This window comes from Gymnoscopelus braueri (assembly GCF_963280865.1).
Source record: "Gymnoscopelus braueri genome assembly, chromosome: 4".
NCBI lineage: Eukaryota > Metazoa > Chordata > Actinopteri > Myctophiformes > Myctophidae > Gymnoscopelus > Gymnoscopelus braueri.
Genome location: NC_137605.1, coordinates 28,977,298 through 28,993,625, shown reverse-complemented (window position 1 = coordinate 28,993,625; position 16,328 = coordinate 28,977,298). Strand labels below are relative to the sequence as shown.

The following is a 16,328-nucleotide window of genomic DNA, read 5'->3' as shown; positions in this document are numbered from 1 at the left end:
GCTATTCTGATGGCAGACTCCTGACCAGTGTTTATTCCAAGTTTGGTGCGGAACGGAGCAACGATGCACCTCGCAAGTCTGCATGTTATGCGTGTGTGTACCTTTTATACCCTATATGAATATCTCTGTATCTGTCTGCTAGGGCTGGGCAATTAATCAAAAATATATCGAAACCGACATTAGAACCTCTGACCGACTTAATCTTGCTCATATACATGTAGGTTAATTGAATAATCAATTACAAATTTGTTTTTATTTCTTAAACCAACGAATCAACACGAAATAAAATAATCGACTAAATCGATTAGTCTGACCCACTTAAGCCCTCTATTCTATTATACTATACACAAATCCACGGAGCGCTGCCCTGCGCGCAGCCATTGCTGCGGTGTCAACGCTCCGCGGACGCAACACCGCAGCAATGGCCGCCTACAGGCAGCTACAGGCAGCGCGTCTGTGGATTCGTGTATTTTAAACTTTTCTGTACAATAGTGCCATGCTAAAATAGCGAGCCCGTAATATTTACAGATCTTGTGAGAAAACTATGAGGGCAGTGTAAAAAAAGGGGCTAAAATAAACGTTCATTAATCGTTGTCGAGGCAAAAAAAGTCATGTCTGTCGTACTGTCAGTCATGTCGTACTGTCTGCCCATATTATGGGCAGACAGTACGGCTTGGCGATATGACCTTTTTTTGGAGATCCCTGATGGAACTGGATCTCCATTTATGCCCATTTATTGGCATATCGGTCGGATCGGTGGTTCTGGACAACTGCCGATCCGACCAACTTCACACGGGCACCGCACTCCCTCGGGTTTTCAGCGATATGAATGCCGGTTTTCAGGACGATCGGTTGGATGGTTCTCCAGATCCGCAAATGACAGACTCACGCACACTCACACAGAGATTTGCGTGATTTATAGAAGGATAGATGTACGATTAAGTTGCAGAAGAGTGAGGCACACATTTTTGCAATGTACTTGATAGGACAGAGCATTGGAGCGTCAGCCCTCCCTATCCCCATCCCCTTCGATCTGAAGTAGGCGTTGGCCTTTTTTTCTTGATTGGGAAATGATGCACGCAATCTGAAATGAGAAACGCTTATGGTAATTAATCAAAATGTCAGTATATTGGCTGTGGTTGATGACATATTCTCAAGGTCCTGTCCTGTGAAATATTAAATCTACCGTGGCCGTAAAAATGAGCCTGTTGTGGGTTACAAAGTCAAGATTAAGCTGACCTGCACATGCGTATGGAAGCACAATAGTTAATTTCAAAGGTTTTCTCATTCAATTTATTTTGGACATTCAGTCCATACCAGATATTATGAGAAATACAATTCTAATAACAAAATGATATGCTTATAATATTATAGTTGGAGACTCTTGTAAACACCACAAAAGATGTCCTTCATTTGAAATTTAAAAGTATTTAAGCAGACTAGTGCAGTGGTCCTTGCCTATACTATAGCATGCAAGTGTGAATGTGTAAGTATGGAAAGTACATTTTTGAAATTGTATTGATCATGTCTGCCTTCAGGGCACCATGTAAAAGGTCAGTCTTTGGTTTTGAAAGAAGGGAATCTATATGAGCCTGATTTTAGCCAGCCTCTGACCAAATTAAATGTACTTCTATTTTCTCATACAAAAATAATAATGTTGCTTGCTGTATCTATATGAATTGCTAAATGAATTAAGTTGTGTTCTCCTTTGTCTGGTAAACTTGTTGATCTTGTTGCATACAAATGTCACTTGATGCTTAGCCTGCAGTTATTATGCAGACCAAATCCATGGTCAATTGTATCAGCTCCGCTACTGCACATTCAAGTTAATACAGCATTAATCACTTGTCAGCTGTCTACAAAGAAATGACAAGCAAAGGTCCCTGTATTACCATTCTATGGCCACGTTTAGACGACAACAGTCTCTAGAGAAAACAACAAAGTGCCGTTGCGTTCTCACTTTTTATTCTGCATTTAGACGGAGGCGCAACAGTGATTGAGAACACTGTAGTGCGCATACCAGGTGGCTAGGTGGTGGTGACGCACTACCAGTCACGCATGCATAGAACCACTTCCGTTCTACTTCCTATCACAGCTGTTTGTTTACTTTTACTTTACTTTATTTGTTTATTTAGACAGGACAGAGCATATTAATGAACGTCACATGAACGTAAATACACCGGATTTAGCAAAGATGCTAATTTTCATCCGCAGTCCTCACAGAAAACATAAAAACATAAAAACAATAACATCAGAAAACAGACAAACGGTGAAATACAATTACATTACATCACATAGCCTAAAAAAAACCTAAAATATGATCACAAATGGTTGCAGCTTTGGTTTTCAAGCAACCATCTTACATACCAATGCAGCGTGGTTCTACGGCTCTGCACCAATGTAATGGCATACTACGTAGCATTCGCGACGTGAGCCAACGTGGTCCATGATATCACACATTTTGCGGGATTCCCCCGTGTTGCCCGTTTACATGGAGACGTGAGGCAGAGCATTTTCAAAGATTTCCACTCTGGAAGGGGTTTTCACTTTGTTACGTTTTCAACCCCCGATAACGCCGTTGCCATCTAAACGGAAGGTATATCTGATATTTTATTTTTCCGTTTCTCTAGAGACCGTTGTCGTCTAAACAGGGCCTATATCTTTACTCTACTTTATTGGCTTATGATTTATCAACTGAAATTGTGCATTGAAATGCTTCAGGGGCTGTATTGATGTGCTAATAGGGCTGCATAATTATCTCAAATGATAATAAGAAAATAATAATTTTATGTTTCACACTTACATAATCATGAAACTTGACAATTAATCTTCTTTGGCCAGCTGTCGCTCTTTGCCCTGCTCTCTTCACCATTACACAAGTTTTAATAACCGGAACATGGTACAACCCATCTCCCATCCATCAGGGTCACAGTCAGAATATATCACAGAGGCCATAACATTTGACCAAAGATATGGTTCCAAAGAACAACAAAGTTATATTATGATTATTTTCCGTATTAGGCCAGCATGTTATCATTTAGCATTAAAACCATGCATACATGCATACACACATACATACATACATACATACATACATACATACATACATACATACAGTATATTATACTGTAACTGTTGGATTGTTGTTGCTTGAGGTCAGATAACCTTGTACAATGATGAATGACGGGCCATAATTTCCTCATTACATACTCATAGCCTTATTTATTTACAAAGACAATGGGCAAATTAAGATATTTGCATGGCTCTTCATGAACTTACAATTTCCAATGTAAGGTTTGATGATTGGATTGACCCTCCATAAACTTGTCAGTTAAATGTAGCACAACAATGGTGATGCTCACCACAAGTAAAAGAAACATACATAAGATGGCGAATCTCACCATTGTGGTGTAGGTATATTTCTCTGGACCAGAGAGCCTGGAGTCCCTCGTGATGCCCTCAGTTGTACAGATGGATAGTCCGTTCTACCCATTGAGCCAGAAAAACAAGCAATGAGTCCACTTGGGGATTTTGATGCACACAGATCCCTATGGGATGGCGCAGTTGGGTAGATTTTCTCTTTCACTCATTCTCTCTGGCTCTTTTCTTTTGTGTGTGCACTGCATGCACATTTATTATGGTGGTATGTATAGATATAAAAATTGTTGTTTCCCCATCATGCAAGTTTGATTGAACTATTATTAAGAAATAGCAAAATATGATATAATATTTTTTGCAAATACAAAGAAGAAGGTTTTACATGATGTCAATACAAATTGTGTGTGTATGTTATATACATATTTCAGAAGATAATCGATTAATGATCGAGAGGAAGATAAGAAAGTAAGAGAAACATACATAAGAAGAAAAGAACCGCTGCCTTTCATGCACTAATACATGTAAAACCTTTGATATGCAGAGTATGACCTCTTGCGACCAAAAGTCAATTCTGAGAATTTGTGTTTTATCTGGCATTTAGTTACACACCCTTAGTGATAAAACGGTAAAACACAGTTTACAAGCACACTCTCCCCCGAAAGTCGTCAAGGCCAGCAGAAGTGGGCGTTCTTTAATAAGGTCAATATATTTGGAGCTGTGTGCCATGTAATTACCATGACATCTCTGGTCTGTGAAGAACAAAGCTTGTTTTGATGTGTGCTTTGTCTGACACACAACACCTTCATTATGGGGGGTTTGGCAGATGTACTGTAGTTAATTATGCTATTAAATAGGACGATCAAAGCTGTCCGTTTGTTGGACAATCTGTACCTTGATGATCAACACTGATAAAAATGTTGTCATAAATGCATCCTTTTCAGCACCAATAACGACTTGATCAAATGACATGCATTAGTAAAGGAAACACCATCTAACCTCATTTCCAATTGAGTGAGGAAAAAAAAGTTGTTACCGGAACTGATACAATCGTGTGTGTGTGCGTGCGTGTGTGAGGGGGGGGGGGGGGGGGTCACGATAGTTAGAGCTAGCAGATATCCTGACCAGGATGGCTGGAGCTTGTGGTCACAGAACTAACTAGAATGGTACTAGCAAGTCCACATTCTTTTTCAGATCACAATGGATTAACTGCAGTCATGCATATCGACTTAAATCTGTCCAGTAACCTCATGAACCTCCTTAAGCACAGACTGCATAAAGGATTGGGTTTATTTTGTATACATGTAGCCTATTTTCTCAATTTATCTGTCTATATTGTACAAGGCACAAACTACTCTGCTTGCTGCTGTTGGGGTGACACAGTGCTGGGTAGTTCCAAGGTAGATAAAAAGCACGCCTCCCCATTATTTACACTACAGTGTAAGCCAGAGTATACAGTAACATAGAAGTGCTTTGAGAAGTGACACGTCTCCAAGCACCGATTTCCTCCAAGCATTTACAGTGTTAAGGTCGTTTCAGACGGGCAGCGGTTGACGCCGGCGTTCTCGCTCGGATCAGCGGGGATCACGGCGCGATCATTATTGTTTTGTCCTCCTGAGCGTAGCGGGGGAAAAAAATACAATCCAGCTCTTGCCGCGTGTGTACGAAACAAGCACGAGAATTTTACGGGACCGCGCCCGCTTGCCTCACCGCCCTTCAACTTCTCCGTCACAAATAATCTTCTATTTTTGAATAGCGAAAGTATAAAATAGTGGTTTAAGTGGTTACACAGATGCGTTCCCGGTTTTAATGGTTGAGATTATGTCTGTGTCTGTCATTTTGTAGTTCATTTCAAGGAATTTTACAGGTAAATTATCCTGTTATATTACTACATTAGTAGTAGTTGTAAAATAAGAGTTAGCTGTTTAACCTATTGCTTACACAGACTAGTCAAAGCTTGGCAGATCAGTCTGTTGGAAGTGGCTCAGGAGGAAGAGCGACCGCTTGGGAATCGGGAAGGTTCCCGGCTAGATCCCCTGCTCCCCCCTCGGTTAGTGTCGGAAGTGATCTTGAGGAAGACACCGAACCCCTAACTGCTCCCAGTGAGCAGATTGGTGCCTTGCATGGTTTCCACCTCTGCTCTCGGTGTGTGAATGGGTGAATGTAAAGTGCTTTGGATAAATAGATGGATAGATATCTTTATTGATCTTGCGAGGGAAATTCAGGCGGCAGAACCAGCACAGCAGTACAAGTTACAGATGAGGACAAGACGTACAATGGGTACAGAAGAATAACATCACAACATCACAATAAATACACCTTCGACAAATATAAAGTATACAGATGTATACGCCTTGTACAATAATCCTGCCTGGTGCAGAACAAGAGACACTTGTCAATAAATGGGAAAGTATGCAGACGTATTACGTGCCGTGCTATACATTCTCATGGCAAACGGCACAAAGGACTGACGAAGCCCCTCCAGCCTCATCTTGGGGTAGAGGAATAAGTCCTTCCTATCGCTAACTCGCTTTTTAATTGATTTATTATTAAGGTCTGCTCTGCTCAAACGGCTCCCATTTAAAAGTCTGTGGCCGTGCTTGGTGCGACAATGTCACAGCATCATGTTCTGTTTAAAATGATCTCATCTTTACTATCATTACATAATCATATTCATGATCCTATCTTCTTTAATATAATTACATAATCATATTCATATCCATAACATGAACAACTCTGGGCGCAGAGGAAGGTTTTGGTGAACAGGGATGCAAGGTGTCGATCCATGGAAAGGAGTTTTTAATTAATCTCTGCCAGGGCTTGTTGTAGAGCAGCTATTTTCGGTTGGATACCATTCCCAGTTTGACAGTATGTCTGTTCTCCATCTGTTTCTGCTGTGTTTATCCTCTTCATGGCACAGCATGTTTGCAACAAAGTTCTACCTGAGGAGGATGATCAAACTTTTCTTACGCATTCTGTAAGAATGTGATTTTATTTTCTCGGGTCTCATGCATTGTATTTGGTCTGAAAGTTTGTGCACCGACTGCTCAATACCTTTTATATTCCACACATTTTGAAATATGTTTTCTTATTCCATGATTTAAAAAAAGAATATATCTATATACCGTTTAACACAGCCAACTCAATAGCTGATGACACTGTGCATGGTAAATGTTCTCCGGAAATACAGAGGGGGGACCAGGAAGGACAAAAGGTATTAATATTTCAGCCCAGGCAGCCCCATTGTTCTATATTGTATGGGATGTTATGCTGTTCTGCATACAATATAATATAGATTTAATTGTAACCTTTTATATTGATGACTTGTAAGGTTGTATATTTAATTCCCATGTCTTTATTCAAAGCATCTTACACTGAACACACTAGGTTTAATAGGCTACACAGTTCTTAGTTTGCCCCAACGCTCCTGATTTCGTGTATAGAGGGGCGGGTGTATAGAGCCGGCGAGAGACTGCGCCTGATCCCATTGGTTCACCGATCTGTCCGTCAACCCCCGCCCCGTTAACACAACATTACGAGCGACGCCCACTGCACTCTGGTTGGTTGGGAAATGAAACACTTCCTCATACCCAGTACAGGCTATGGTTGGGCCAGGCTTTTATTTTTTAGGTAAACTAAACAATAAAAGCCTGGAGATCGAGGCTACACAGTTCTAAACAGTGTAAGAAAAAACTGGTAGACTAGGCCACAAATATCCAAGGTTTTGAGGGGAGCTCCTGATGTTTTAAAACCGCATGTAAAATCTGAATAAAGTGAGATGTATACTGTACATACACCAGGCCAGCCTGTGACGTCAGTCGTCTATAGCCACCTTCACATATGAACACTGGAAAATGTCCGGGGAATCAGGTCAGGACATTGTCTGGTGTTGGTCGTTCACACATGTAGCATACAACAGGAGAATGTCCGTTTCAGATGCGTTCACACATTAAGGAAAATACGCTTGATAAGGTGAGGGGTGGGGTCTGGGTAGCACAAATTAGCTACTCCCATGTAAATATAACACAGGCACAGCCTGAGTGAGATGTGAGGATCAAATGCAATATTTTTCTTAGAAAAACTCACAAAAATTTCACGGTCTGATAAGTTTCGAAAACAATGCAGCCTTTAACACCACAATCCCAGACAATATCTAGTCGTATTATGATACAGATGATACTGATATGAATACATCTTTTGCCCAGATTTAGTAGGTTGGCTTGACTACAGAAGACCAACTGACAGCTCTCCATCTATATTATATATATTTTATACTGTAATTCATGGAATCTCTGTCTGTCACACAGCATTTGTCACTGGCATAACTCAGACAGCGTCTGACTGTTCGGTCTCAAACCTGGCGTGTGTCTCATATAACCCTGAGGTATGCAGAGCCGAATGGAATCTCGAATATCTGTAACTTGGCATGCAGGTCTGAGAAGGTGCAGGTCTGAGAAAGAGGAAATTCTCGGAGTGTTCGGGAGATTGTATCCATCGGCTTCTCTGATTGGCCAACCCGAACCGTCGGCTTAACCGATTGGCTGAACTGATTGGACCATTTGTGCCGCAAGCCAGTATAAATGTAATGACTTGCATCGTTCTCGACATGCGTGTCCTCAAATAGGCCGCCGCCCGAAGGTCGCTGTCCTAGTATGATTAACTCGGAGTATAAGTGTGAAAAACAACAAACACCAGTGTGACAGAAAGCATCTTGGCATAAGTGGGTGATGATGTGAGAGCTGGGAACTGAAGGATCCAAGCTGCTCGTCCTCCATATTCGTAACTCATGCATTGGATGATTCTATTTAACAAGATTGTATTTTCACTGGTTCATGCTTCTCCAGAATCAAAGAGTTTTGCACTTCAATTAAGTTGCCTAATTATGTTTCTAATTGAGCTCTTTTCAGTTAAATGGTCCTTTCTCTTGGGCTCAGAGAGGTTAGGATTAAAAGGAGACTGTGTCTCCAGACACCAGAAAACACCCTTAACAGAAGGACAGAGAGTGAATCAGCAAGCAGCCAGCCTGGTGTTTTTTATGCCCACAGTAATATTTAGTACATCGACAGTACCTTTGCCAAGAAGACATGAAAGCAGATGGGTCTATTTCTTGAAGCAGTCGTCCATATCTATGCCTTTTTGTAGTGTTATATTATTTGTGTGTGTGTGTGTGTGTGTGTGTGTGTGTGTGTGTGTGTGTGTGTGTGTGTGTGTGTGTGTGTGTGTGTGTGTGTGTGTGTGTGTGTGTGTGTGTGTGTGTGTGTGTGTGTGTGTGTGTGTGTGTGTGTGTGTGTGTGTGTGTGTGTGTGTGTGTGTGTGTGAGAGAGATATCAGCTAATCTCCAGCACTGTTGGCTTGATCGCAGCGAAACTCTGCACACACACTCCCTGGATGCCAGAGCAGAACCTCTGCCCCAATATTTCACACCAGGAGGCCGACTTATATAAAACAAATTGTTTTATATTACTCCTTCTAGTTAGATCTTTCATATTTCATCCTGATTGGCTAAGATTGACATCTAAAGTTTGCAGGAGTGGCCCGTTTTTTAAATATTACTACTACAAATTTGTTCAAACATCACGCAAATCGGTACACATTATCTCAATAGGCAAGTGATAAAGACTTTTTCATATTTCATCCTGCTTGGCGAATTCCGATTCGGCTGCTATATCTGCTGATATATTATCTGTGGTAGGCCAATATCGTCCGTAATGTTTTGTATTCATTTTATTCAGTATTCATACTCCTTTGCCTTCTCTCCTCCTCTACAGGATGGCTCCAGGCAACGTAGGGAGAGGAAGAAGACTGTGTCATTCAGCAGCATGCCTACGGAGAAGAAAATCTGCAGCGCGAGTGACTGCATTAATGCAATGGTGGATGGTTCAGAGCTGAAGAAAGTGCGTTCCAACTCTCGCATTTACCACCGATACTTTCTGCTAGATGCGGACATGCAGTCTCTGAGGTGGGAGCCCTCGAAGAAGGAGTCAGAAAAAGCCAAAATCGACATCAAGTCAATCAAGGAAGTTCGGACAGGGAAGAACACGGACACTTTTAGAACCAATGGAACCTATGACCAGATATCAGAAGACTGTGCTTTTTCTATCATATACAGTGAGAACTATGAGTCATTGGACCTTGTGGCAAACTCTGCAGACGTGGCCAACATATGGGTTACAGGGTTGAGGTACCTGATATCCTATGGAAAACACACATTGAATATGATAGAGAGCAGTCAGAACAACATGCGTTCCTCTTGGCTTGGTGAACTGTTTGATGAAGCAGATGTTAAGGACAGCAAACAAATAAGCATATGTGCTGCTGTGCAGCTGGTCAAAAATCTAAACCCGGGACTTAAAAATGTTAAAATAGAGCTCAAATTCAAGGAGTTTCACAAAGCTAAAGACAAAGTAGGTTCTGACGTGACCAAGGAGGAATTCATTGAAGTCTTTCATGACCTCTGCACCAGACCAGAAATCTACTTCCTTCTAGTTCAATTTTCCAGCAATAAAGAATTTCTTGATACTAAGGACTTGATGATATTTCTGGAGGCAGAGCAGGGTATGGCCCAAGTTAGCGAAGACACTAGCTTAGAGGTCATTCAGAATTACGAGCCCTCAAAAGAGGGACAGCTTAAAGGCTGGCTTTCCCTCGATGGGTTTACAAATTACCTTATGTCGCCAGAGTGCCATATATTTGACCCTGAACATAAAACGGTGTGCCAGGACATGAACCAGCCTTTGACCCACTATTACATCAATGCTTCACATAACACATACCTGATCGAGGACCAGTTTAGAGGGCCATCTGATATAACGGGCTATATCCGTGCCCTGAAAATGGGCTGCCGCAGTGTAGAGCTAGATGTTTGGGATGGACCTGACAATGAACCCGTCATTTACACTGGCCACACAATGACCTCGCAGATAGTCTTTCGCAGTGTCATTGACATCATCAACAAATATGCCTTTGTTGCATCTGAGTTCCCACTCATACTGTGTCTGGAAAACCACTGTTCCTTAAAGCAGCAGCAAGTCATGTTTCAGCATCTGAAAAAGATCCTCGGGGACAAGATCCATCTAGATGCTCCCAAACCTGAGGACTGCTACCTGCCGTCTCCCTCTGTGCTGAAGGGGAAGATCCTGTTGAAGGGCAAGAAACTGGGCACCAGCTGCACTGGTTCAGAAGGAGAGGTGACGGATGAAGATGAGGGGGCTGAGATGTCCCAAAGGACGAGCATCGAGTCTGTGGAGCAGCAGACCATTGCACCCAAGAAGTTCCAGCTGTCTAAAGACCTCTCTGAACTTGTGACCTTGTGCAAGTCAGTAGAGTTCAAAGACTTTTCAACGTCTTTTCAGTGTCAGAAGCCCTGGGAACTTTGCTCTTTCAATGAAGTCTTTGCCAGTCGTTGCGCCAGTGATTTCCCAGGTGACTTTGTCAACTACAACAAGAAATTCCTGGCCAGAGTCTACCCCAGTCCGATGCGGATTGACTCTAGTAACATGAATCCTCAAGATTTTTGGAAGTGTGGTTGCCAGATAGTGGCAATGAACTACCAGACCCCTGGCCTGATGATGGATTTGAATATTGGCTGGTTCCGTCAAAATGGGAACTGTGGCTATGTGCTGCGTCCGGCAATCATGAGGGAGCAGGTATCATATTTCAGTGCCAATACTAAAGATTCAGTGCCGGGCGTGTCCCCACAGCTCTTACACATCAAGATCATCAGTGGACAAAACTTTCCCAAACCCAAAGGCTCAGGTGCCAAAGGTGACGTGGTAGACCCTTACGTCTACGTGGAGATTCATGGCATTCCCGCTGACTGTGCTGAGCAAAGGACTAAAACGGTCAACCAAAATGGAGACAACCCATTGTTTGATGAAAGTTTTGAGTTTCAAATCAACCTCCCTGAGCTGGCCGTGGTGCGCTTTGTGGTGCTAGACGATGACTACATTGGTGATGAGTTCATTGGCCAGTATACAATTCCGTTTGAGTGTCTCCAGCCGGGTTTCAGACACATACCCCTACAGTCACTGACAGGTGAGGTTCTGCCACATGCCTGGTTGTTTGTTCACGTGGCCATAACCAATCGAAGAGGAGGTGGAAAGCCCCATAAAAGAGGACTGTCAGTACGAAAGGGCAAGCGAAGTAGAGAATATGCCACCATGAGAGTGTTGTTGATAAAGGCCGTGGATGATGTCTTCAAGACTGCAATGCAGCCACTTAGGGAGGCGACAGACCTGAGAGAAAACATGCAGGTAAGAGCTCAAAATATAAATTTGCTCTCATATGCTTCTTGGCTAAACCAATTCATCCAGGAACAGGTCCAACATAAATATGAATGTGCTGTATGAACTGTTTGTTATTCTATCTCCAAGCATGGGAATGTTCTGCTCCCAAAAGAGAGATTATGAGAAAATTGAGCCCCACGTCCAGCATAGATCATAGCCGGATTTACTACAAAGGTTGTGGAGCATCAGAGAAAAGAAAGGGGGGAAAAGCTCCTTTTCGGTACGAGAAAAAAGCAAAAGAAACGCCCCAAAAAAAGTAACGGCACCAGGCTTGACTTAATCAGATTTGGTCTAATCCGTATGTGTTGCATAACAGTCGAGACAGATTCAGGGAGACTTAAAGCTCAGAGGTAGCCTGGTCAAATCCGTTTTTAGTAGCAAGATGGGGTTGTATTTAGAGATCCAGGTAACAGGTTTTAATAATGTTTAAATAGGACAAAGTGATGCTGCACTTATAGCCTTATGCCCCTAATTGTTTGTAGTTCACAATATTTCATGCTGTGAATATCATGGAAAACTAACTGAAGAAATTAATGCTGCCTTTTAGTTTGGACAACTACCGGTAGATCTAGAGGATCACAAAGAATGCACATAGTATTTTACATCAAACTGTTGATTTCACTTGCATTACAAACCTGAACACAGCATCTGATTTTTAGGGTTAGGTCCTACTCACTTCCATTTATTGAGTGTTTGACTGCCGTACTTACGAACACAATAATTACATCATGTGTGCCTTCCATTTTTGTCCTAAATATTTTTAGGCTCTGAACAATATTCGGAAGGAAATCCTGGCTATTAGTTACTGTCACAACACTGTTGGTCTGTTGTGGTGGCTCATTTCATGCTGTCTATTAGGATTTATTTTACTTGCTCTGTTTGCATCACAGTCATTGTATGATAACAAAGCCACTGGCCTTGAGACTTCCACACATCCGGGGCGTCCTCCATCATTGTTTGTCCCACTGGTTGTTTACTGTATGTTGTATAGATTTGTGTGTTTTCACAGGAAGGTTATGTTGTGTGTGTCTTGGGTAGGTCATTGCATGTCTATGCTTCATTCGTAGCTAGTAGAACAATGTGTTTGAGCCTTAAAGGGGAATTTTGGACTAAAGTTTTCTTACCTTTTCTATGACGTTATGATATCTTAGGATGAATGGTACAGTAGAAAAATTTCATAACTCCACCCCTGAGCCGCCACAGCTTAAAAGGTGTGTGGATAGGCCTTAGGTTAGATCACATATTTTAATAGCTTTTAAAAAAAAAAAAAATGGTGAGATCTGACGTTCATAGTGACGGAACACCAAAAAAAAAAAAAAAAAAAAAAACAGAAGTCTCGCTAGACGAGATTGAAATCTCGAGATTTCAATCTCGTCTAGCGAGACTTCTGTTTTTTTTTTTTTTTTTTTTTTTTGGGGACAGGGTTCTGTCACTATGAACGTCAGATCTCAAAAAAAAAGAAGCTATTAAAATATGTGATCTAACCTAAGGCCTATCCGCGCACCTTTTAAGCTGTGGTGGCTCAGGGGTGGAGTTATGAAAATGTTCTACTGTACCATTCATCCTAAGATATCATAACGTCATAGAAAAGGTAAGAAAACTTTAGTCCAAAATTCTCCTTTAAGACCGGGAACGCACGTCATTTTTATATTTCTTTGGCTATTCAAAAATAGCACATATACAAGCTCATAGCGCGGCACCGAGTGCCACTCTATGAGCTTGTAGATCTGCTATTTTTGAAAAATCGTGAAAATGTGTGCAAATCTTTGAATATATATATATTTTTAAGCGAACATTTGTCAAATATTTTGTTCCAGGGACCTCCAGAAGCAAAGATAAAAAATAAAAAAAAGCAGATCTACAAGCTTGTAGCGCTATTTTTGAATAGCCAAAGAAATCTAAAAATGACACAGATGCGTTCCTGGTCTTAACTCATTCACTGCCAGAACTTTTTGCGTTTGCCCACTGCCAGAGATTTTTTCATTGAAAAAAAAAAGTACTCAGGAGCCGAGATACAGAATTTTTAAGTTTTAAGTTAACAAGGAAGTGGATGGGAGTCTAGATCTTCGAAAAATCATATCTCCTTGGTCTTTGGGTCAAAAATGTTAAAGTCGTTTTAGTCGTTCGAGGCAGACAGGGCTTATGGGACAGAAGTCGTTTTAGTCGTTCTAGGCAGGGAATGAGTGTTAATGGGTTCAAATGAAACTTCTCACAGTGTGAGAACACAAGTGTTCTCTCCACCACTTCCTGATAGCTTCTATGACTCACACCTCTAAACAGGATGAGCATGGTGTTGAAAGTTTGAAGAATTTAAGTGACGTTTGGTCTCATTTGTTTTAGCATTAGCACATACTATTAGTAAAAAACTATAAGTTGAACGCAAAGCACACATTATACACATTGATTTGTTCCACCATTTGCCATTCCCTCTATCTTTTTAAAGGGCTGTATAATTTCAATATGATTTTTTTTCCCCTAAGCTTCGGGTTTGGGTGAGCTGCTACTATTGTTTCTAATAGGCCAACATCTTCTAACATAAACTCACAATATCATTGTGTGGATGTTTCATAGTGTCTTGTAAGAGAGAGAGGTGAAAAAGCTATTCGGTATTTGCGTCTAATATAAACAAAATAAAGCAAACTATTATATTACATTGTAATCAGGACAGTATGACAATGTTGTCGGACAAATCATGAATTGCTTTAATCTAGTTCTACTTATTATATCACTATTCATTGATATTTTCAATATATTTGTCATTCTTTATTTTTTTTTACATGTGCTAACCCATTACCAAATGTTCCCTTTCCTTCTTTGTCTGCAGAACGCCATAGTTCCGTTCAAAGAGCTCTGTGGCCTGTCTGCTGTGGCTAACCTGAAACAGTGCATTCTGGCCCTTTCCCCTCGGCTGATTGGAACCGACAACAACCCCCTTCTGTTATTCAACCTCAAAGACCAGTACCCTACCTTAGAACCCCAGGCGCCACCGGCGGAGGTCCTCAAGAAGGTCATCACCACCTATGACATGGTGAGTAGATGTCAGTATGGATCTGCTGAAAGCATTGTTCTTTGACAGAGTCACTCACCACTGCTGAAAGAATAGTGGGACATTATACGTCTTAGATAAATTGTACTGTCAACTTCTATATATTCTGTCATATTTGCTTAACACTATTCAGTCAATGCTAATTCTAATCCCTATTAAATTAAATTACTGCACACCTTCATACAAAAACATAATTTATTAATACAACAACATGTTTTGGGGTGTGTATCAATCAATGGGTTTTTGGGTGTACTGAAATGTGTGGAGGGAGGGTTATATAACCGCTGTGTTAAGTAGTACAATCAATGTTGTTGACAATGGATTGAAGTTATGCAACATGCCACTGACCAAGCCATTACTGTCAGCACATCCTGTGCACTTGTACGGATTCTCAGCATGTTGTTGTAAACGCATTATACTTTGTTTCAGTGGACTAAAACCCCTGCATAATCCTGTGACAATTTGGAGCAAGCACAGAGCCACTTTGATTGTGTGATTATGGATTAGAGTTCATGTCATTTGATCTAATTGTTTCAACTTTAGGCTAATCAGTGATTGCAGACATTCAAACTTTGGCATTTGTGTTTGACACCATCTGTTTTTGCATCATGCACAAAATACAACGAAAGCGGAACACCTTTCTTCGGCATGCACCCTAAAAGCCCTACGACTGATCCCGGCATGCTCCCTCAAACCCCTACAACTGATCCAGAACGCAGTGGCACGACTGGTCTTAAATCCTCCTAAATTTCCACATCCCCCTTCTGTGTTCACTTCACTGACTTCCAGTTGCTGCCTAATTAAAGGCACTGTGATGACCTACAATGCAATCAAGTCCATGGTACCCCCTTACCTTCAGGATGATGACCCACCCCTTCCCACACCGCACACTCAATTCAGCCAATACGAAATAAGAAGTCTGTCCCTCCCTTCACTATGACACCCTGGCCAACGATCCTAGACTCTTCTCCCTCCTGGCTCACAAGCTTAGTTTAGTGACCGTCTGGTCAATCTCATAAATCTGATATTGTTCCAGAAAAGAATTCAAGCACACACAGCGGCACAGTCTGTAACACATTAAACACAACAAAATTGTTGTTTGTGTGGATATTTTTCAGCATGAGTAGAAAAGCTGAGCAGTTGAATTGCCTGGCAACCACGGTTAAAATAATTTAGAGGAATTGGATTACCTCACGTGTGCATTCACTGTATTCGCTGTAAGGATTTAGTCTCTTGGCTCTTTATACTAGGTAGGGTTTTGCGTGTCAAAAAGAACAGATCAACAAGTTAGACGTCACTGCGTAACCCGTTGTTACCTACTCGGCATCGCCCTCCAATTGACATCATCAAATCCTAGCAAAGACCCCGGCCGGGTCATACCAAAGACTCTAAAAATGGGACCCAATGCCTCCCTGCTTGGCACTCAGCATCAAGGGTTGCATTAGGGCTAAATCCCTGCCACATACTGGCGTCATGTCCAGGGGGTGTACTTGCACATCAAGCTGACTCACGCTACAGAAACAGGAGATAGGCTCCTGCCCTATAGGCCACATGGCTGGCTTACTTGATGAATCTTAAAGCAACAGTACTGACAGTAACCACATGAACTTTAGCGTCCCTAT

General features: G+C 41.6%; 1 protein-coding gene across 3 annotated transcripts in view; it reads left to right on the top strand.

Moving 5' to 3' along the window:
* Positions 1-16,328, top strand: part of plcl2 (phospholipase C like 2) — a 46,493-nt gene that overhangs the window by 11,607 nt on the left and 18,558 nt on the right. For all 3 annotated transcript variants that reach the window (XR_013933089.1, XM_080427114.1, XM_080427113.1), the window contains exons 3-4: positions 9,144-11,627; positions 14,485-14,688. Coding sequence is in view for 2 of the 3 variants with exons in the window: in XM_080427114.1 (XP_080283240.1) it covers positions 9,144-11,627; positions 14,485-14,688 (2,688 nt within the window). In the remaining variant the exon portion in view is untranslated. The remainder of the gene's footprint in view (positions 1-9,143; positions 11,628-14,484; positions 14,689-16,328) is intronic.